The following is a 23,638-nucleotide window of genomic DNA, read 5'->3' on the forward strand; positions in this document are numbered from 1 at the left end:
GTAGTTACTATCTGGTTTGTGAGAAGCTGATGATTACAATGGAGAGCAGGCTTTTTTCACTAGTTTGAACATGTGCCAGAAGTATTCAAAATGGGAAGAAATGTGCTTGAAGAGTCAGCGGGTTTGAACTTTAAAGGCTTAAGTCCTCTTGCCAAGTCTGCCACTTCTTGCCTGGGTAAATATGGGACGGTTATCTTTTGAAGTGCTTCACTCTCACTTTCCTCATTTAAAAACACAGATATTTTAGTTGACTTCTTTTGTAGAGCAATTTGAGATAGGATAGCAAAGAGGATAGGTGTTATTTTAAGCAATGGTTTTTAACCAGGAGTGAGAGGTTGGCTCAGGACACTGGCAGAGAGACTTAGAGAATTTTGTCTCCTTAATGCTTATTGGAACCATACCCAAGAAAAGGTCTTTTATTAAGGAATAACATTTGAAGGTGTTTTCATGTAGTTACTGGTTTCAGACCAACCCACAAGAAGCTCTGTCTATACATTGGTGCTAATTTAGCGTCCGTTTACCAGAGTGGCTGGTATTGAAATGAGTATGTGGTTCTCTTGGCAAATAGTCTCCTTAGGTGAAGGTTGAACATAGGGATGGAACGGCATGAACAGACACGTGTTGCTGTATCTAGCTGGATATTGCTGCCAAAGCTACACTTATTTTTGTAGTTTCCGCCCTTCTAAGCCCTCAACCTTTTATAAACGTGCAAGTCCAGTGTTGCAACTGAACTTTAACTGCATGATGAGGCTCCCAATAGCAGATACCTTTACTGAAAGGGAAGTGAATATGGTGTTATTTCAAAAATTGTAAAACCTATAACTCTTTTTAGCATCCAAAGTAGCTTGTATTGAATTTAATGCATACAGCATCTGTGCACACATATTTGGAAAGAAGAATCTGGATATTTAAATTATTTCAACAAGTCTTTTAACCATAAAAGGTAGACTTAGAGACAGGACTTTATCACAACTTCAGTGCCAAACCTCTCCTGAACTCTAACAAGACTTAAAGTATATATTTTGTTCTACATATCTAATTATTCATCACTTTCTTTTAGGAAACTTGTACAGAAAAATAATTTTTTATCCTTACATTAAAAAAAAGTCACATGAGGAAACTGCAGAAACAGTGAAGGGTCATATTAATTGAATTTAAGAAATTCAAATATTGGTCTCCAAAATTTTTTAGAAATTTAATTGGAAAGTCAGACAAAGAGTCTTTATGCTACTATTTTCTACTGCATCTGTGGTAGATTTGATTTGGTTTGGTTTTGTTCCTCTCGGTACTGCTTAGAAATCAGCTAAAACATTTATATTGCAGAAATGATATAGCAGCAGTTTCAAGTCTTTTGTGCCTTACATGCTTGATTAGAAAAATCCCATTAATGATAGAAAATGCTAATCAACGATGTGTTTTGCCAGCCACCACAGGCCCACGCACTCTATATAATCCATTGTTTATTAACCTAATGAAGGTCATTGTAGCTTTTGAAAGCTTGTGTGACAGCTTCTCAAAATGGTTTTAAAACTCTGCTGCTGGACTCCAGTGCTGGAATAAATCAAGGCTGGGTATTTACTTGTCAGAATGGCTCTGGCGTAAATGAGGTTTTTCTGGATGGAATGATCATACTGTGCTTTTCATTTGTTCATTATAATTGTCAAGACAGACAAACAGTGCAGTGGTGGCTAAGCTGATGGTGCTCCCATTAAGCAGCTAGACACTGTCTCTATCCACATCTTATTGATTTTATTTTTATTTTCTTGGCAGGTGACATCACACAGAAGGGATATGAAAAGAAGAGATCAAAATTAATTGGGGCCTACCTGCCACAGCCTCCTGGTACGTGTATCTGTGCTTGCCATATATGAAGATGTCAAGCATACTGATGGTTGCCACAGTAAAAATCTGCATCTCTGAAGAAATATATGTGGCAGAAACAAAGTTATTGTGATGCAGAAAAATCTTATTACATCCATCTTATGTATATTTTTATATATATGTTTGCTTTGATGTGTGTGTACTTTTTTTACATACGTTGCTGTGGGTTTGGCAGTCATATCTGGAAAATAAAATCAGCCTAGACTTATTAGAGAGGCATTGTTTGTTAGAAGTAATGCAAAAATGCAGAGGAAAATGTGATGTCCTCACTCACTGAGACCCCAGCCAAGTAAAGCTTTCTGAACAGAGGTATACACAAGAGTGGAAGAGAACCTTGGAGTTTGTGCCTTCCTCTGTTTCTGGGTTTCCTGTCCAAACGTCCCTTTTGAAGACACTAAAGAGACCAGCAACAACCCTAGAGTTCAGCTTGTCCTATAGCACGTGGACAACTGATCCTTTATATGAACCTGGTCTCAGTGTTGAGGGATGGGTTGCACATACTTGTCCAAAAGGTGTAAAAATATCTTCAGACTAAATTGAATAATGTACTGTTTCACTGAAATTATCTTCTATATACATGAAAGGACTCTTCAGAGTTCTTTCACTCCTCAGAGGCACTGGATCGTGAAGCTGAATATGTAGTTGTAGATATTGGTGTAGGCTTCCATTTTGTGTCAGCCTCGCAGGACCATGCCCCACACCTTTGTGGCATCTCATTCTCCTTATGGAGGCTCCATGTGGGCTTGCCTGTCCTATGAGCCCTGGTTTTATTGCAGGCCTGGGAGCTAGTTTCCTCCTCCTTTTACAAAGTCCTGCCTTTACGGTGGAGTTGATGGTTTTCTATTTAAACTGCTTGTGTGTGGAGGCACTGTCTTGTTCTCTCTTCTTTGGGTCTATGTATATTAGCTAGCTCCATCAAAGAATGGCATTTTGTGCCTTTGATTTTCACTGAGTCTGCTCCACTGGAGAGAACTCCCCCCAAAAAATCAGTATTACAGACACCTCTGTTTTCTGAAGTGATACACCCTGATTTGAGGGTGTCTGTGACATTTCCTAACCATTGGGAGCCATTAGAGAATTAAATTAATTAAATCAACAGAATTACAATACCAGAGGTGCAGTTATTAAGTTTTCTGGGTATTTATTGGTCTGACCAGACTGTCAGACATACAATAGTCTTCACAGTGTGTCCTCATGAGACTTCCTGATGTTTACTGGAGAGACTGTTGCCTCACAGTAGTCTTCAACACAGCAGTGTGGTTGGTACCAATATTTGTTTATACATTTAGTTGTACCTTTTTTTACTTCACACAAGAAAATAACAGATTTTTCTTCAAAAAGCTCATAGTCTTCTGGTCAAACTGTGTCTTTGGCTGAAATTGCTGGAGATTCATCATGCATGTAATGATGAAAGAGAGAAGGTGGAGAACCCCCTGAAGTTTGTCTTTCAAGTCTTTGTTGTGATATTAAAGTTTTTCAGTGTAAAGAGAAGCAGAGGGATCTCTGTAAGCCAGTCATATAATGGGGTCCATTCAGTAATTTGAAGAGATCATGATCGAGAGCGTAGCTGATTTAGTGCTGTTTTAAAGATGGGAAGGAACAGAGTGAACGTTTTCTGCTCTACTACTTCCCAGAAAATCCTGCTCTGGGAATGTGAGATATGAATGAGTGGAGGAAGATGATAATAGGATAAAGAGGAAAAGTATTGAAGTATTGTTCACTGTTTTCTCATCCATACATCAAACTCAACCATTTAGCTGATAGCTAAATGAATTATTTTATTATAGTGGAAGACACTGCTTCTGCTGTATTATTTCCTCCAGAAACTGATACTATTTGTGCTTGGGTCTTCGCTGTCTTTGTACTTTTTGTTTGTTTTGTTGTGTTACCTTTTGGACAAAACTTGAAACAGTGCAATTTTATATTCTTCTAAGACTTTACTCATCTGAACGGCTCGAGGTCCCTGCTTACTAGGAAGGGGGAGATGAATCTTTTCCAAGAAGAAATGAGATAGCAAAACAGATGCTGCCTTTTGAAAGCCTCTGTTAGTATCTGAACAATCACATACGTGACCAATTAATCATTTGTTTCTTTGTTGTAATCTGTTTTGATGGGGAACTGCAAGAATTTACAAGCTTTGGTGGTCTTGGATCTTGCTATTAAAAGGCAAAAGACATTTCAGATATATTTTAAAACAGTACGGAAATGGACATGGCTCTTTCTCTGGGATTGGAGACATTGGGGAAGGGCAGGGATTTGCGTTCTGTGACTGCGTTCAACAAACTAAAGGAGATCCAAAGGCAGTTCCTCTCTGTTGGGACATCCAGTCCTTTTGCTGCACCTTTGCTAACATTACTAACGCCCATGTTGGCAGAGTGGAACATTGACCCGCGTTGGCTCCATGAGTGTCCTGTGGTGTCTGTGCGTGCGTGTGTGTGTGTGCTCTACTGCATGGGGGCAGCAGCTCCATTCGTTGCTGTAACAAATGTAAAAAAACTAAACGTGAATTAATTAGTTTTTTTCAACTTGTTACAGCAGCAAATGGAGCTGCCGCGGTACGGTGTAGACTGCAACACAGTGAAGGAGCTGCCAGAAGAATGCTCCGCACTGCCAACATTGGTGTCTGTGACATCCGGGAAGCGGCCGCTAGAGAGAGAGCAGCCAGCACAGCAGGAAACCGGCCTCTCTTTTATTTTCGTTTTGGTGAGCACAATGAATATCTTTTCCAGTCCATATCTGTCTGTAACTTTGCCTCATCTGGAAGCCTCTGGTAGACACCTGCATCAATACAAAAGATTAGGAGCTGCCAGTGACAGGGCAAGTCAACCTGGAAGACCATTGCACACTTTTGTCTGACTAAGAGTGAAGTGACGGGAAGGGAGAAGGAACATTTGAACATGTTAACGTCTCTTTAGCTTCCATACCATGGATACTTCAGAGGAGGTTTCATACAATAAGCTGGCAAAGCACAGGAAGGCATGTGTTTCTAATTCCCTTTTTGGCACTGTCTTTTTACAAAGCTCTGGACAGGTCCAAGCCCACCAGAATCCGGAGGAAGCTGTAAAAATCTAAGCACCCCTAATTCCATGCTATTTTTAGGTAAAGATCTCCGCCTGAGCTCTGGTCGCATCCAAACCATTCAGAAACAGACTGACTTTTGGGAACAGGCATCAGACCGGTAGAGCAGACTGGAGGAAGAACATTCTGCACAGCTACGTGGCTGCAGCGTGGACGGGCAAGGCATGACCCCAGCCATGCCTGCATAGCTGTGCCCTTCAGCAGATACCCATCCTGCCTTCCAGGGGTGACCTGTGGCTGCTGGCAGGCAGTCTGCTCCTACTCCCTGGGTTTGCAGCAAGGCTGTGGAAGATTCATAGGCCCCTGGGATGCCAGATTTTCTCTTACCATACATGTGGGTACATGGAGGACATCACACTCTTGCCTGTGTGTTTGTCCACGCTCCCACAAGGCAGTTCAGACACGGCGTAAGAGACACCTAGAGGGAAAATAGGATTTGCACAAGACATGCCTGTGAAAAGATGATCCCTTTGAGAAACACTTCCCAACTCATTTTCAAACCAATTTGCTGTAATACAATAGAGGAAGTTCATACTGGATTCTGACTGTGGTGTTTGTATTTGTCCACTTAGGTGGGGCTGCTCTGAGTCAGGTTCCCTCAGTCTGACATGATTAACTTCCTCTGCCCAAGATTTTTGCAAAATGGGAATGATTAAATTTAAATTCAATTTCAGGATTAACAAAATTAATTATATAAAACCATGTAAGTACTAAATGTTGGCAGTAGAAGGGCTAGCTATATACATATATAAACACTCCTCTATATATAGAGAGAGATATACCAGAGGTCTTTTTGTTGTGCTCATTGGGATGCTGCCATTTTAGAAAGGGAGAGCTGTTGGTTTTCAGGAATGGGTATAATCCAAATCCAAAAGGGGAAGCTGGGCAGCTGTGTATTTGCTACTCTACCGGGTGATGTGGGAGTACACTGTTACTGCTCCCTGGTTTTGACAGAACAGTCCCAGAGAGTATATTGTCACATATGCTGTACAGCAAACGTGCAGTGAGTCTGACACATGGGAGACGTGCTGGATCCGCTGCACATCTGCAGGTTGACTCCACAGTGCATGCACAATAGGTCTCACACATCCAGATGCTGCACAGGCTGCACATATGCAAAGGACATTTGTACTGTTCCAGCCGGGCTGTCGAACATCCAGAAATCCGGAACGGATATGCTGTGTTTGGCAATGTTAATGGGAGAAGGGATAGGGGGAGCCCCCTTTTTCTTTCCCATTAAATCCCCACCTGCTTTAACTTAGGGAGACAAAAGTACAGCTTTGTTTCCTCAGAATGCTTTCTCAGGATGTCAGTTCGTAGCTGTAGATGTTCTGTGCAGAGAGTAGTTTTTCGTTTCTTAGCGTGCCTGTATATGAGGCATCTAAAAATAATAGTGAAACCAGACCTCTATATCTGCACATATATCCCAATCTTTCTTGTGTTGTGACCTTTTTCTTACTGCCTCTGTAGAGGAGCCGTGACAGCCAAAAGCTGAAAGAATAACCACTTAAACAGGCATTTATTTCAGAATACCTTTCTGAAGATTATCTTGATTAGATCGGTCAGTTCTGGGTAAGATAACATGTGGACAGCTGCATGCACGCTATTAAGAGAAACCGTCCCTGGAAGAAAAATAACTAAATTACCTGCATCCTCCATAAGCTGTGTTTTTTCCCAATTTGCTTCCAGTCTTTTGCCAGGAAATTTGATTATTCATTCACAGAACAGAGACGATGTTGTTATCAATTAAGCTTTGCTTCTAACAACTTAGACATGGGTGTTTCATTCTCTCTTAATCAAGTGCTGTGTCTACACTAGATTACTTTCTGTAATTTCCCATCATTGGTACCACCAGTGTAGCTCTATTTGTAGCATAACCATGTAGACCAGTCACCAGTGCTTTATTTATTATGGCTAATAAACCTGCGAGATGTGGTGTTTAAAAGGCACCTGCTGCTCCTTTCACAGGCCTAGAGGCAGATCACCACATCTCCCACTGCTGGAGCCCCAACAGCACCAGCACGGGGAGATTTCAAGCTACGCAGTGCAGAGAAGTTAATACATTTGCACAGAAGATCCCTTTACCTTACAAAGACACAATATTCTCTAGAATTACAGGAAACCATTTCTATAGCCTCTATTACTAACATGGCACATATATTTATATGTATCTGTAATGATTGCATACATTTGCATACTTTTTTATGTGTATGCGTGCATACATTTGCTTTCAACTATTCCTGCTGCTAGCCCTTTGGGCATTCAAAGTAAACTTGGCGATTACAATTTCATTTTCTCTTCCACAGACATTGTTTGGATTGCAACATTTGGATTGCAAAGATTCAAAGGAAATGTTTAAAGAAAGCTTGATTCTGGAATTGAAAAAAATCCCCCTCATGTATTCACTTTATTAAAAATGAGTATTCCGATCACATCTGCCATCTTGTTTTTTCAAGATCTTATCAAGGGATAACCATGATGGGGCATTTCAAAGCATGTATGTGTGTTGAGAACATGGATCTCATTGAAAGGCGTATGCATTGCACAGCTCATGGACGCATTTCTGAAAACAGCATGACAGATGTTTCACAGATGAGAAACTATGGCACATAGATGAATGCTTAGTAGGTCTTGTTTTTAAAAAAAAGAGGTTTTGTCTGAATTGGTGGATGTCTTGCACAGCCTAATTTATTTAAGAAGGAAGGTTCTGAAAGCATCTGAGAACTACCCCTTGATGCCATCACTTAAAGCATGATGGTTACTGGTTTGCTTTTGCCATGCCGACTGAGAGCCTAGTTATCATTTTATGGATTCTTTGTTTTATGATGGCACCTCTGTTTCCTATCCTGCCATAAGACCTCATAATCTTAAACCTTGTTAAAACACAGCAAAAAAGACCTTTCTTCAAAGACTTTACATCCTAACAGCAAGGCCAAAAAATGGGTTTAAGGGAAGAAATGAGTACACAATGAATTCTGTTAGTAATGTGAGTGGTGGTTTCAGCACTCAGCATGATGTTTTTTGGGGGAAGGATATTTTTTAGGACACATCAGAGTCGCAGTATTTTTCAAAGAATTTGAAGAATTTCAGCGAAATGTCTGTTAATGTTCATGGAGACCATTTGTGAAACGTAAGAGCATAGGAGGAAACCTGATGATGATGGACTAAAAATCTGACAAATGGGTGAGAAAAAATGGTTCACTCAGAGGTGAGCAATGGAGGGTAGAAAGGAAATACACCACTGAAGGCCTTGAAACAAAGTTTGCCTGTTCTAGAGCAGAGGAGGTAAAGACAGTGGAGGCATGTGAAGAGCTGGGTGCCTCTGTCAAAATGAGAAACTGCTGGAATTCATAATACTGCCCAAGTTTGTCTGCAGTGTAAGTTGACCAGCACGTGGGTGAATGTGTTTGCTATGTGGATGGGTAGCTTTTTTCTACATACTCTCCTAAAAGAATCTTCACATGCTACACTGAAGCTGTGGGACTATCTTGAGAAAAATGGAAATCAAAAATGGCGTGTGAATTGGAGCTGTACTGTGATGTCCACCATCACTGAGATAATGGAGAGAAAAAAGGCGGCCATGATAGCCATGCTAAAGCTTGCAAAGAAATGCTGGAAAGAAGGCAAGATTGGGATTGTAATAAGGAAAGAAGATCAATGTGATCTATGTGCATTGTTCGAAATCAGAACCAAGTGCAAGAGTAAGTGTGAAAGCTAACCTGTGAAGAAAAAATTGTTAAACATACATAATTAGAAATTCCATTTTCTCAAGGTTTATCTAGCAGAATGTGGCTCCACTTTCCTGAATGTCTTTGGTTAGGAGTGTGGCATTTTAAATCTCCTTTGACTTATCTAGTGAATTCATTGCTTAGATGTACATTTGATGGGAAAAGTGAAATGCCACTCCTGAGTAACAAGTTCCATTGGGATAGTGTGACCTTTAACCTGTTTACAAACTACACAGTGTGTTCATTACCTGGCTTTTCTTTTAAAGCTGAGCCACCAGCCATTGCACAGAAGCTCAGGAAGTACTTTGAACACAAGTTAAATACTGTTTCTTAAAACTGCACTGCAAACACTGTTTGCCTTCTTTCCCACTAGCTGTGGAGTTGCTGGGTTTATCCTACAGCTCTCTCTCCCAGGGGCACACACTGTAAGTTAGTTTTAGAACAATAAATGTAGCCTGTGTCTAAAAATGCCTTCTATTTCCTGACAATTAAACATTTCAGCTTTTAAATATTTTTAGATTCAAAAATTTGACACAGACATAGGAATAAGAGATACATCAAAGCAACTTGTCAGCTGTCATTAAGGAAACAATTGCCCTCTGTTGGAGAGGGCAATGTAGCTATTGCCGCATTATCAGCACATAGCACTGCAATTTAGCTACAAAAAGAAGTAATAAAGAAGGGAGGAACAAAGAGGTGAAGGCAAATAAAAAAATAAAAATAAAAATAAAAAAAGGAAAGAGGTACAGCCTGTTTCCAGCTAACAATTTTGTGCCTTCCATGCACTTAAAAATAAAACTATCCATCTTCCAGTCGTATTGCTTAAATAGCTTTACTGAGGCTATTGGATTTTTAGCTAAATACAGTCAGGGCAGGATCCAGTTTGCAGATTAGGATTTGTAGGTTGATATATCTGCATTAAGTTGTCTGCCTATGAACCTGGTATTTAAGGTCCCATTCTTATCTGAAGAGATTCAGTTAATTCAGTTGATGAAATCCACAGAGCTTTACAGCTTATTCCAAAGCAGATACCTCCACTAACCACCTGCGTAGCTCTCAAGGTTTCACTGGGCTCATGGAGTTGCCTGAAGATAGGTGTCAAATACTGTTCAGGATTTCATACGGTATTGGAGACGTGCACAGAGCGAGCACGTATAGATCAGGACTTAAAGGAGACATGCCATTCTGGTCAAGCCAGGTATCATAGTCCACAACATCTAAAAAGATATTTGACACCTATGTTTAGATTCCTGGGTCCTGGCCTAGGTCTCTTTTTTACATAGTGGGAGCTTAGCTTAAGCACCTTTTTGTAGACACCTAAATATAGGTGTCTTAATCTGCAAGCTGAATCCCACATTAGCAGCATTAGATAAATGAGCTAATACTTGTATTAAGAACATTGCTGTTTGCTCCAGTGTACCTGGTAATGCTTATGTGTGATGTGATGAGCATAAAACACTGATTTCCCACCCTTTTATATAAAACGTATTCCAGGCATATATATTTTGCTACAGTTCTTCATGACTTGTAAGAAGTCTATCATTAGTGCTAATTAAGCTTACCTTTTGAAGTCCTGCTTTAGCTGCAAGTCTGGAGTAGACTATGGTGTTACTAAGAATGATGCCAGTTTGACAGTGACTATGATTGTGTCTGCACACAGGGCACTGGCATGACACTGTCCTTTCTTTTATGAAAGCCATTCATTGCTCTGCTGCCTCCTTAAATTTAGGAATCAATCCAAGTATGAATTCTTAAAACCCATTATGCCACTGCTTCCACCAATTCACAAATGCATCTGGGCAAAGCTGCACTTGAACAAGCATTAGCACTATAGCTCACGGACCCTGTGTGCTGGCTGTGAAAGCTATCAATTTTTTGGGTTTAGTTATGTTCAGAAGTAGAAGTGAAAAAAAAAAAAAAAAGATGCTTGTTACTGCACTATATTGCTAGAGCCTTCACAGAGGTGAACAATTCTGCTGTGAACACTGCTTCGCTATTTATAGCAACACTTCACTGATTTCATGGTATTCATTATTCTATATGGCTTTTACTTCCACCCATCACTCAGGAATGGCAGCATGTAGGTTCTCTGTATTGTGTACTTTGTCTCACACCATCCCTGGTGCTGTGCGAGGGAGCGGGTGCACGGGAAGCGGTGTGAGTCCAGGCAGTGCCAGATGATTCCTGCTCCAGCCCCGTCAGTAAGGAATTCTCATCAGGTTTCTTACTGTCTCTCCAAAGTGGGGTGCTGCTTTGTGTTTTCTCACGTTAAAGGAACTTCATACGAAGAGAGATCTCCCTGCACATGGCTGATGGAGAGCTTCTCCTCTATATTTTAGTGCAGATTTATCTTCCTTATGTAAATTGGTGCTATCAGCAAGCTGGGTTCACATGTCCTGCTCCATACTTGGGTAGAGGTTTATTCACTATTTTTGTATTTATGGGACAGAGGGAAATAAAGCCATCAAATGATCCTCAGACCTCATAAAAGCAGGAGGTATTTTGATATTCTCATTTACTTTGCTGTGGCCTTAAATGACTAGCTAGTGTAGGGTGTTGGGACTGTCTCTTTCCTAACCGTTTGAAGAAACTCCATATTAGCCATTGTGTCAGAAGAGAGTTACCGAAAAAAACAAACATACAGGTACAAAGTAGGAGGGGGTTAAACTAGTTAAAGTGTCTCAATTTTAAGATCAGATGAGAGACTTCTGTATCTGTAGTAGGAACAAGTAGCAGTATACTCTCGGTAGTGAGCGGGAGGAGAGAAGAGCCCTTTGCAGTGTTAGAGGGTGCCCTGGGCAGCAGTGCTAAATTGGGCATCCTCCTGTCCTCTGCAACCTCAGGGTCAGTCTTTGAAGTTACCTTATGTGCACTGTCTGTTTTACACCTTGAAAAAGAACTTTGTGCACTGCCCACAGCTGCAGAAGAGACTGAGACACCTGAGGCTTCTCATAGCCATGTGGCCAGGAGAAGGAAACAAGCTTGAATAGATTTTGTCCAGTGGCTTTCAGGTCTACCCAGAAGGTCTCCCTCCTAGAGCAGCTGTGCACTTCATTGTAAATAACGCATTTCCTCACAATTTGATTTCCTCTCAGTGTTTCTAAAGCCTATTGCATGTGATTTTGTTTTTGGAAGGATGCATTTAATCCCCTTTTCCTGTATAATCATGATGCTGTACTTCAGTAGCAACACCTGAATTATTTTTGTTTGTTCTCCAAGTGCCATTGCCCTGCACAAGTCATTTGCCATGGGATGTTGTGGCCCTGCTTTCTTTACAAAAGCTATGTCACACAACAGCAATTTTAGATGCACAATTTTTAGGTGTGTTTTCTTTATGGTTTTTATATATATATGTGATTTCCAAACATACCTCATTCCTGACAATGTGGATAGGGACTGAGGTGAATAATGGTGGTTAGCATCTCGTACAGACTGAAAATTTTCTATCAAAATTAATTTTATTACTAACTTCATATTGCTGGTTCTCAGGGTGACCCAATACAGAAAGAAAACCTCTAAATATACAAATGAGAAGAAAATATTTCTTATGATTATTTCAATGATTCAGAAGTTAGGTTCACGTGCCTTAAAGAATATGAGGGCTTGAGGGCAACTGAAATTGCACAGTACTATAGTGTGGAGACAGAGCAGTTCAGTGAAGACATTTTATTTGATTTAAGAGTATGAATTATTAATCACAACCTGAGTAGAATAAAATTTATGGATTCACTCTGTCTTTTACGCATCTATGAGGTTTTACTCCAAGTATGTTTTTAGTCAACCAGCCACTTCTCCACAAAATCAAAGCACACTTGACATTGCTGATATTCCAGAGATGTAAGAGAGAAGCTGTATTTTGAGTTCAGTTTGTTTTCACAAATAAATAAGTGTACAATGCTAACTTTTTTAAAAGATGCCTTTTAAAGAGTCCATTGAAACATAATTGAGACTCAGTGAAGTCAACACAGAATTTTCCATTGGTCTGTATTCTACATAAAAATTGTTGTTTCGACAAAAGTAAACTCTTATCCCTCTCCAATAAGCAGGCATTGAATAGTTTAGAAATAGGAGTAGAGAGTTTTTACATTGTGTTTTAGTTGAAAAATATGAATTTATTTCCAAACATTGTTTTGTTGGATCCAACCTCAATGTATTAGTCACTCATAATGATTTAATTGAGTAATTTTAACAGATCTTTCCTACCTTCAACCCTAAGTGCAAAAGTCCAATTTTACTTCTGTCCCTACAGTTACTCATAGTGCATAATTACTTTTTAAAGGCAAAAAATAAAAGGAAATAATTTATTTAATTTCTTTAGGTGCTCCTGTTTTTTTTTGCCACTGTGCATCACAGTGCCTAATGCTCTGTGCTTTGTTAGCTCTAAGCTGAATTCATCACTTACTGGGCTTCTCTACTCTGGTTATTCTCTGTAAGAGAACAGGGTAGCATGTTGTGCCATTATTACAGATGCAGGTTTGCTTTCTTTTCCTATTGTGTGTTTGAATTTTCCTGCTTAAGTAATTCACTACACTCTTCTTTGGAAGTTGTCAGGGAACATCACTTTATAGAAGTGTTTATATACAATGCTGCTGCTATACTACTACTGTCGTTGAAGGACCCTTCAAGAAAATACATATTTAAAAAAAAAACAAAACCAAAAACAAATTCACTATGGAAAAGGGATGAATACAAAGTTTGAATCTTAAATACTGGATGTTTAAAGCCCAGCACACTGAGATATGACAGGTATATATTGTAAGGCTGAGTTATTTTTATTGTTTTTCTGGAACAAATTTTCAGCGTGGTTTAGTGCAGTTATTGGTTACCTTTTTGGCCCTTGGTAGCAGAAAATGCTTATAGATATTAATATAATTCCCTTCCCACAGGGTATCTGGTTTCCGTAGGTTAGCATTGTGTTGTCACCAGCTGATTTTATCCAATCACATGAAGTTTTGGGCAGTATGCACTGGCTAAGTTCTTGAGAATTGTTTTTAACCAATTTCAACCAGGAAGACTTCAAGATTCATTGAAATGGTGTCTGCATTTATTAGCACATTAAAGTATTTCCTAAATAATGTTTTATGAAAGGTCACCTGTTTGGAGAAAAAAAAAACCACCAAGCTTACTGTCTGTATGCTCTTCTTATGTAGTCTATGATCCTGGCAAAATGTTGTCTTAGAGAGAACCTGGAAAATAACCATACCAGAAAAGCTGACCAGAGGCAAGTACTGTGTAACCAATTGACATGACATGATTTAGCCACTGAATGTTCATTTTCTACTTTTAGTGTAGGCTGAAATCCTCCTCACTATTAACTTTTGGAATTCAATCATAATGAACTTGCTTTTTTTTTTTTTTATTTATTATTAATTAATGCAGGAGTGGACCAGGCGTTACCACAAGAACGTCGAACTCCTGTTACACCGTCCTCTTCCTCTCGATATCACCGTCGCAGGTCCTCAGGGTCACGGGATGAGCGCTATAGATCGGGTAAGTAGAACTGAAGACCACAGAATTGGGATGAAAATTTGAAATGGCTGGTTCTATTCTTTGCTTTTTTAAAAATAATTTTGTTGTAAACTCATGTAGTAGCTATACATGGGAAATATTCTTTGTACGAATACAGAGACACCATCCAAGCATGCAGTAGTGGAGTTACAAAGCCAAAGTACATCTCGAATTGCATCTGGCATTGAGTGTGAAGGGCAACAAGAAGGGCTTCTACAGGCACATCAACAGCAAAAAGAAGTCTAGGGAAAATGTGGGCCCACTGTTGAATGGGGCGGGGGACTGGGTGACAGAGGTCATAGAAGAGGCCAAGATACTTAATGTCTTCTTTGCCTTAGTCTTTACTGGTGACACTTGCCTTCAGGAATCCAAGGTCCCTGAGACCTGTGGGAAAGTCTTCACTGATGACAGCCTTCCTTCCCTCCGTGAAGGAGGGTCAGGACAAGGGAATGTTTGAACAAACTGAACATGTACAAATCCATGGGAGATGATGGGATGCATTGTTAGCTGACATCATTGTGAGGCCACTCTCAATTCTTTGAAAGATTGTGGCAATCAGGGGAGGTTCCTGAGGATTGGAAGAAAGCAAGATTCATTCCTGTCTTTAAGAATGGCAAGAAGTAGTATCTGGGAAACTACAGGCCAGTCAACCTCACTTCGATCTCTGAGAAGGTGGTGGAGCAAGTAATCCTGGAAGCTGTTATTAAATAAAATGAAGGACAAGGAGGTAACTGGGAGTAGTCAGCATGGATTTATGAAGTCCCCCTATTGGGTAGGTCAGTCCATTCTTGATCAACCTAATGGCCTTCTACAATAAGATGAGTGCATTGGAGTTTGAGGGAAGAGCAGTGAAAGTTGTGTGCCTTGGCTTTAGTAAGGCTTTTGACAGTTTCTCTCATTGACAAACTGATGAGGTATGGATTAGATAAGTGGACAGTGAGGTGGACTGAAAATTGGCTGAAGCGTTGAGCTCAGAGCATTTTGACCAGCAGCATGAAGTCCAGCTGGACACCAGTCTCCAGTGGTGTACTCTAGGGGTACTGGGTCCAGTGCTGCTTAATAACATCATTAGTGACCTTGCTGGCAAAACAGAGTGCACCCTTCATACACTGGCAGATACCAAATTGGGAGGAGTAATTGATACACCAGATGGGTGTACTGCCGTTCAGAGGGACCTGGACAGGCTGGAGGAGTGGACAAACAGGAATCTAGTGAAGTTTGACAAAGGAAAACGCAAAGTCTTGCAGTTGGGGAGGAATAACACCATGCACTCAGACAGGCTGGTGGCCCACTGGCTGGAAAGCACCCTGGCAGCAAAGTCCTGGTGGTCAACAAGGTAAACATGAGCCAGCAAGGTGCTCTTATGGCAAAGAAAGCCAACAGCCTCCTGGGCTGCACTAGCAGGAACGCTGCCAGCAAGTCGAGGGAGGTGATCCTTCCCCTCTGCTCAGCACTGGTAAGGCACATTTGGAGTGCTGGGTCCAGTGCTGGGCTCCCCAGTCCAAGAGATATGGACATACTGGACTGAGTCCAACAAAGGGCCACTAGGATAATTAAGGAACAGAGCCTCTGATATGTGAGGAGAGGTTGTGAGAGCTGGGGTTGTGCAGCCTGGAGAAGACAAGGCTCAGGAGGATCTCATCCATGTGTATAAGTACCTGGTGGGGGAAGTAAAGACAATGGAACCAGACTCTTCTCAGTGATGCTTAGTGACTGGACAAGAGACAGTAGGCTCAAACTGAAGTATGAAAGATTCCATTTAAGCATAAGAAAAAGCTTTTTTACTGTGAGTGGTTAAGCACTGGCACAGGTTACCCAGAGAGGTTGTGGTGTCTTTATCCTTCAGATATTCAAAACCCCACTGGACATGACCCCACGCAATCTGCTGTAGGTGACCCTGCTTTGAGCAGGAAGTTGGACTGGATAATCTCCAGAGGTTCCTGCTGACCTCCACCAGTCTGTGGTTCTGTGGCACAGCTGGATTTTAATGTACTGATTCTAGTTTGGTGAATACCATAAGAAAAATATTTAATTTGAAGTATAGCAAGTTAGGAACATCATTGTGCCCTAAATAGAAGCACTGATAAAGGGAAGATAAAATTAATTTCAGAGCTGAACAAAAGGGTAAAATCTCATTTCCAAATGAATGGAATCTAAGTCTCTTCATGATGCTGCTCCAGATATAATACAAAGTAAAGGAAGTGATTGGTTTATAACTGAAGGAAAGGTGAGCTCTGAAACTTCTTTACTCTTACCTTTGGAGGCATAAACTACATGTACTACACCTTAACTGGATGAAGGATAGGTGTGCTCAGCTGTTTTTTTCAACTGCTACAGGCACTGCAGCAGTCTAAGCACCCTTCTCAGATGACAGCCAAAGGCCATGGGCTGGTTTGTCCCCTGCTGCCTCTCTTGCAGCTGAAGGGTCAGGGAGCTGTAGTCAGCAGCACCCATCAACCATTGTGGCAGAGACAGACACCCCTGTGAGCTGAGAGTCAGGAGCCAGGGACTGATGGTTGTGGAAAACGTGGAGGAGCCAAATATGGAAGTTCTGGATTGTGTTTGAGAGATGCATCTTGCTGGACAGTCAGATGCACTGTGCTGACACAACTGGAAAATTACAGAGAATTCCTTATTAAACCTTTTGTAACATATCTCTGGTTCATTCCATTAGTCAAAGAGCTTGCCAGTCCCATTTAGAGGAAAATGGAACAATAAATGTTGGCAGAGAAAGTTCATGTATGTCCAAACCATTCTGATAAATTTGAAAAACTCCCCCCTCCCCTCAGAAACCTTGCGTTCACACTGTAGATGCTGCCAGTTTTTAATTGAATAATGCTTATGGTATCTGCATAACAATTCCTTGATAGATAAGCTCCTAGAAGGTTCTCTCACACTGCACTAAAAATTGTCTGATTTCTGCTTGGTGTTTTTAAACATGTAAAAATACTATTCCTGAAACTGTCTAGTTTGTGGTCTTCAAACCTTCAAGCTGTGATTCTCCAGAGCAGTTCTATTAAAAACGTGTATTTGTCTGTGCTTTGAAAGTCGTCCACTTGAGCTGTGCTTGCCATTTGTAAACCAAGATGTTGAGTCAGTTTGGGGATGGATGAAAGGAGACATCATCCATGTCTTCCCTGTGTGTCTCTTCGGATAACCCAGGAGTGCTCTGAGTTGGTTGTTGATGTTTCTTGGTCTCAGTTACTGCCTGCTGCCTTAAAAGGAAGGCATTTGTTCAGTGAAATGGTACATAAGGTCCTGCCTTAGGATTTGGGTGAAGTGTTGCAAATAATGCATAATACATAAATAACAGACACAAACTCTGTTGCTGTGAGGAAAAGTAAGGAATTGAGCGCAAACAGTTTCTTGTTATTAGTGCAGGAGTCTCATCTTAGGAAAGTCAGGACCATGGTGTAAATTTGCTCTTTTGCTGATCTTAAAATGTTCTTGGTATTAAAACTCAAAAACTTGACTACTTTGGGGGCTTGTGGCAGGGCTTTGAATTCTACCTTGACTGCTGTATAGCATGATTCCTCAGCAAGTCACTGAGCTCTCCAACAAATTGGTTTGAACAGCTGCCACATCTTTACTCACTCAAAAGAAGACTGTATGTAGAAAATGTCAGTGAAAGTAAGTGTAAACTTCTGTTTCAATTCTGAAGAGTTATCAGATCATCTTGTTTAGATTTAGTTTCAGAGGAGATTTGCTAAGATATAATGCAATGCTCCTATCCTGAATTTTGTTTCCCCCGTTCTGCACATCATCCCTGTGAGATCAGAAGTCTATTTCCTTCTTGGTCACAGGACTCATACGCTCTTATTACTGCAGGTTAAAAACTCAAAAGTCAGATTTCTTTCTGGTTATCTTGTCTTCCGATTCAGATTTGCTTCAGGTGGATGTCTTTGTTTCACTTGTTGTTTTGCTGTGTTTAATACTTTAGCATCTCTGCTCTGATCATATTGTGATTACTAGATCCTAGCTGTTACCCAGTTTCAGTGTTTGTTGTCGTATTTGGCACATCTTTGTGGAAGAGGCCCAAAACAAAATGAATGTGCAGTCTTTAACCAATAAGTAATTCACTTCTAGGAAAACATTCCCCTTCATTAGGTTTTGTTTTGTTTTGTTTTGTTTTTTTTCAGAATTTATTTCAATTAGCACTTGCAAACAAGTCCTCTAGTGCAACTCTGATCAAAGTATTTTTCTGTGTCTTGGTAAGGTTTTCCTATTTGGAAATCTTAACATCCTGAAAGTCATCCAACTCTCCTTCCATGCCTCTGCTTTTTGCATAAATTTAGATGTCAGCAAAGATTGTTTAATGAACTCTCTTTGGAGACTCAAAATCATTGCTACCACTAATATCACCTTGAACTTATGCTCTTTTATTATGGAAAATGTCAGACTATGACATTTTAAATCCCTACCTATTTTCTCACTGAAGTATTTTTTATTATTATTATTTCATTAATGTTGTAATGGAATTTTTCAACACTATAATTCTGAAAACCTGGTTTCTCTGATTTTTAGATTCTAAATAAAATTGACTCTGAGTTTATGGAAGCTATTTTTTTTCCTAAATGTTCCTGTTACATTTTTGTGTTTTAAGATAATTTGATTTTAGAATTCAGCCTACTTTGGGAATTTAGACTAATTCTTTAAAACCAAAATGGTTTAAAATTTCCTGGCTGTTTCTTTTTATACAGGAAGGGATCCTGAAATCATTATGTTTCAAAATGTCAGCTGCTTTGATCATTTTTTCGGATGTTTAAAGAAATACATAATGCTATAAGTGTAGTAACCCTGAATCAGTACAGGGTTAAGCTATATTATTTACTTTATACAAATGTGGCAGCTAGTTTAGCTAATATGAATTCAAAAGTATTTAAGCATTTTTGATTTGTTTACTACTGAGTATAAAAATTCTCTTAGTATTTACTCACTTAGGAACACTATTTGGAAAGGTTTGCCAAATGTAGATCATGGCAGTGTTTTTCTCTTAGCAGCTGCCATTCTTTAGCCGGTGCCTGTGCTATAACATTATCTGGGGGCTCAAGATGATACTGAAACCAAATGTCGCTGTAGGCTGGATCGGTAACTATCACCAAGAGGCGTTTCTGACCAGTGGCTTTTCAGACAAGAAAACCAAGTAAAAGGAAAACTGACCTGCACTTCACTTCTGTCTCTGCATGCAGAATAGATGTCAGCATCTGGCTTGATCTGGCTCAAGTGATGTTACTGCAAAATCAGGCACAGACTTGAGTACAAAGTTAATAATGGTAATGTAGATGTAGCTGTATTTGAAAATACAGCTTTGTTTCCTAAATGCAATTTAGAAACTAGGTTTCTGAGGTACTTTTGGAAGCTGTGAATCCATGGACTTGGTATGGTGTGTTGAGATAAGGAGATAGGAATTATTTGGTGGAGTAAACAAGTAGGTAACCCGAATGGCTTAGCTTTCACAGTCTTCTAATGCTGTCTAAATGAACTCAGTCGAACACTGAGATTTTCAGAGGATGCTGTCCCTGTGTATGTTCCGTATGGTCACTAGGGACCTCTTTGCTCCCTGGTTAGCATTGGCTACTTTCTGCTCTTGTTAACATTGAAATCCCTTGTAGAAGGACCTGTAGCTTCTGCCACCGTTATTTAAAATACCATCATAGACTGTCTTGCTTTTGGAAAAACAGTCTTACTAATCTGGTGCTTAAAATAGTGATCTGTAACCTCTCCACAGTGCAGCCCTGAAGTGTTACTGCTGCTGGAGTTTGGCCCCTTGCCTGTAGCTGTTCTGGTGGAGTGGAGCAGGGATGAGCTCTGCTGCCACATAAAGGCTGCAGCGCAGTACGGCAGCATCTGCTGCTGTGGCAGCTCCTAAAGAAATACCCCGTGGGTAAACTGGGCAGATCCTCATGATCAGAAATAGCTTTGTTGATCACAGTAAATCTCCCCCAGATCTGCATTTCTCAGCCAGTCATGGTCTGCGGGGTTCAGAGAGCAACTCCTTCAGAGACCTTCAGCACATGTTTTGACTCCAGAGAACAAATATGTTATCTTACCTCAACTGGGTGTTCAATACATGGAGAACTGAAGCATAAGGTCCTTCCCAACTTCATTTTTGCAGACTGACACCCCTGTGCCCTTTAGATTATGCCAGAACAAAAATCTTCAGTTCTCCATCCCAATGCTGAAAACCAGAGCACCTTATGTGCCAAAACCTGTCCACAGCTCCTGTCTGTCAGTTAAAAAAGCCCACAATAAAGCAAGATGTAAGCACACAGAAAGTATGCATCAATAACAAAACAAAACAAAAAAAAAACCAAACAAACAAAAAAAAAAACCACAAAAAAAAATCTCAAAAACCCCCCAACCAAACAAAAAACCCCTGAAAACGAAAACTAATATCTATGTTTAGTGATAGGGAATCACGTGTAGTACGTTCAAATGCACATGCCTGTATTAGGAATGAGATAGTGGCTCTTGGCTTTGTGATTTCTGTTGTAGAATTCTCCTCTGATGAGATGAGGATATGAGATGGGTTGGGCCAAGCTTATTAAATCCCTTGTTTCTCATGAGGCCTTGAAGATGACCAGTGTTCTGCATGGCCTGGAGCAAGTGTAGTGCTTAAGAAAAATGAGACCAGTGAGCTCTAAAAACTGAGTTTTCCAGATGTCAGAAATTATGTGGGAAGTAGCAGCATAAGTGAAATTGCACTGCCTCTATCTCTAAGGGTTCGTGGTGTCCTAGAGGAAAGACCAGCAGATGAGAGCACATGTGCTACATGAACTGTGTGGACAGATTTTGAAAGGCACGGCAGTGGGTGAGCCTAGAGTTAGGAGCTGAGAATTGGAGTATTTTGAGAAATACCATATGTGGAGTCAGCATCTCTCAGCTAGTAGCATGGAGGAAGGATACTGCTGATAAGGTGGTTGTGGTACCCAGACTCTCAGCTGGGAGTATCTCCCTTCTCCTTCTTGCTGTTTTTTTTTCCCAGCTTCTGAAGATGAGAAAGAAAAACCAGTCTTGTACATCATTTGTGGAGGGCTGCCAACCCTTGCCCTAGAGATCCCACCACTGCAGAGAACAGCTCGTTTTCTAAGTGCACTCATCACTTCTTTTAAAAGACATCTTCATATAGGAGATTTTTGGAGATACTGCCAAAATGAACACATCCTAACTACAACTCTCCCAGTTCAAATTCCTGAGCCACCTTTCCCACACTGTGGTTCAGTAGGGAAAAGATTGAACAGCTTATGCTGAGCATGAAATCAATGAACTCCAAAACAAATCATCCCAAACTAGGCTTGAGGGGCATTTGAAATCAGGGATCTAGCAATGAAAGGCCGTTCTCTGTAGGCCGAAATCCTAGGGGAGAAGTTGGCACCAGACCCTTGGTACCTGAGCTGCTCTGCTCTAGGAGCTTCAGTACATGCCTTACCACATATTTGTTCTCATTGACCATGAGGTAAGCATGTGCATGAACTGTAACAAAGGTTGCTGACAGTTTGTGAGTTTACAGCTTACCTCATGGTGACTTTAAAATATATGGGTATCTTATATTTTGTGTTTTTGAAAGGACATTCAAGATCTCATTCTGCAATCTTGCCAGAACTGACAAAAAGAATTCCACTGTGAGAATATAGGAGTTATAGTGCATGGTAGAGAAAAGGATGGAATGGGAAGATTTGAGGAATCATTTTTATTGAACTGTTATAATTTAGAATTTTTCCAAAGAATAAGGAGAAAGAAAAGTATGATGAATGTGCTGTGTATCAAGACAGGACTGCATGTAAGTATACACGTGGCTCGTCATAAAACAAAGAATTTGTTAACCCTTCAGTTGAGCAAGGGTTACTCGGAAGAGTTAATCTGAATTAATTAAAAAGGCTGTAGACACATTTATTCAGAAATTAATTAATTTCCTATTTGATTTAGCTTACTTAAAAACTTAATTTCAAGCCACAACTCAATCAGGGCAAAAAAGAGGTTGAAGAAAACCTTTTGAGACTATGTAATTTCTATGACCACATCCTTGCTTTTAACCCAGCAGAAAAATTTGTAAGGATAATTGCAGAACTCTTGAGGAAAATTACTCAAGGATCTCCAGAGAGAAACAAATAGAAAGTTGATTTACTTCAGATCACATAATAAGGGGGCCTGAGATGAAGTCACTATGTGAAGCTGACTTCCAGATTGCATTACAAATAAGATAATAAATAAATGGAGGGATGGAAATTATTAGTGGGGGGCCTGCATGTTGTTTTTTTATTTCACTTATGAGTAGAGTTAACATAGTTTTCAATCTCAGAGTTTAGAGACAAAAATTTTAAAATCAATTTTATTAAAATACCTGAAGAATCCAAAGTAAAGTGAAGACTATGCCTTTCAGCAAGAATAGCAGTGGAGTCATAACGACTTCGGTCTTATAGTTTGGTGTCCTCTGTTTCCTTCAAGTAACCCACATGTTTCACAGCCTGCCCATACAGCTTTCCCAGCTGCATGTTCAGTTTTTACCTTCCTTCCACCCAGAATTAGGGATTATTGCCATTGTCATCCAAAGCAGGAGATGACAGCTATGATTTTCTGCTTTAGACTTAAGCTTTCTGACCACAGGAGAACATACAAAGCTTCTAGCTTCTTCAGATGTGATTCAGGAGGTGGACAGAAGATGCCTGGGAGGTGCTCTGCAGCGGCTGAATGATGGCACAGCTCAGCCCTTTGCAGAGTGCATGGAGCACCATTTTAGAAGAGCTAGGCCTTTTTTGGTGACATGTTCATGGAAGTGCACGTTTTATAAAATGCTGACTTTTCATTCTCAAAAATTGTGCAGGTCAACAAAATTTGGCCCCAAATTCATGAGAAGTCAGCAGAACTTTCCCCTGCATATGCATGTATCCCCAGTTCCCAGTAAAACCAGAGACCCGGTATATATAGCTTAAACATCCCAAAGACTGAAACTTACACACCTAAACTGTTTTTTGAAATGTACACAACAGTATTTCTGTCCTTGTATAAGGAAGTGTTGTCTTAGAGCAGATGTTCTTGCATTCAGTCAAGTATTCACTGTTTTTGTTGTGAATGCCATATTTCAGAATTAACAGCACACCTGCCTGCAGCTGGAGATAAATTAGGTGTCACACTGTTTGGGCTATGTGCTTTCCTATCTTAATACCCAGAGAGATTGTGAAAGTATTCTGAGACTGTTTTGTTATAGCATCACCCACAGCAAAGATCCGTTACTATGTGGACTGACTTACTGTCTCATTCCCAAGGGTGAGGTGATCTTCCAAGGACTCATCTGTGTTGGATGACTACAGCAGTTTTTACAAAATCACTTGCCCTGTATCTGCCTGAAAGTAAGTCAGTGCTGTCAGCCCAGGACAATCTAAAGACAAATCCTAACTGTAATCTGTTCTGATGATACCACATTTACCATGTCTCACCCTATTTAG

General features: G+C 40.3%; 1 protein-coding gene across 4 annotated transcripts in view; it reads left to right on the forward strand.

Annotated features, from left to right (window-relative positions):
- Nucleotides 1–23,638, forward strand: part of DIP2C (disco interacting protein 2 homolog C) — a 332,048-nt gene that overhangs the window by 179,736 nt on the left and 128,674 nt on the right. For 2 of the 4 annotated variants that reach the window (XM_042801790.1, XM_042801791.1), the window contains exons 2-4: nt 1,771–1,842; nt 4,417–4,584; nt 14,067–14,177. In XM_042801790.1, the coding sequence (XP_042657724.1) occupies nt 1,771–1,842; nt 4,417–4,584; nt 14,067–14,177 (351 nt within the window). The remainder of the gene's footprint in view (nt 1–1,770; nt 1,843–4,416; nt 4,585–14,066; nt 14,178–23,638) is intronic. The other 2 variants (XM_042801792.1, XM_042801793.1) reach the window with 1 other exon arrangement.

This window comes from Tyto alba, unplaced genomic scaffold, assembly GCF_018691265.1.
Source record: "Tyto alba isolate M040663 unplaced genomic scaffold, T.alba_DEE_v4.0 Super-Scaffold_38, whole genome shotgun sequence".
Taxonomy (NCBI): domain Eukaryota; kingdom Metazoa; phylum Chordata; class Aves; order Strigiformes; family Tytonidae; genus Tyto; species Tyto alba.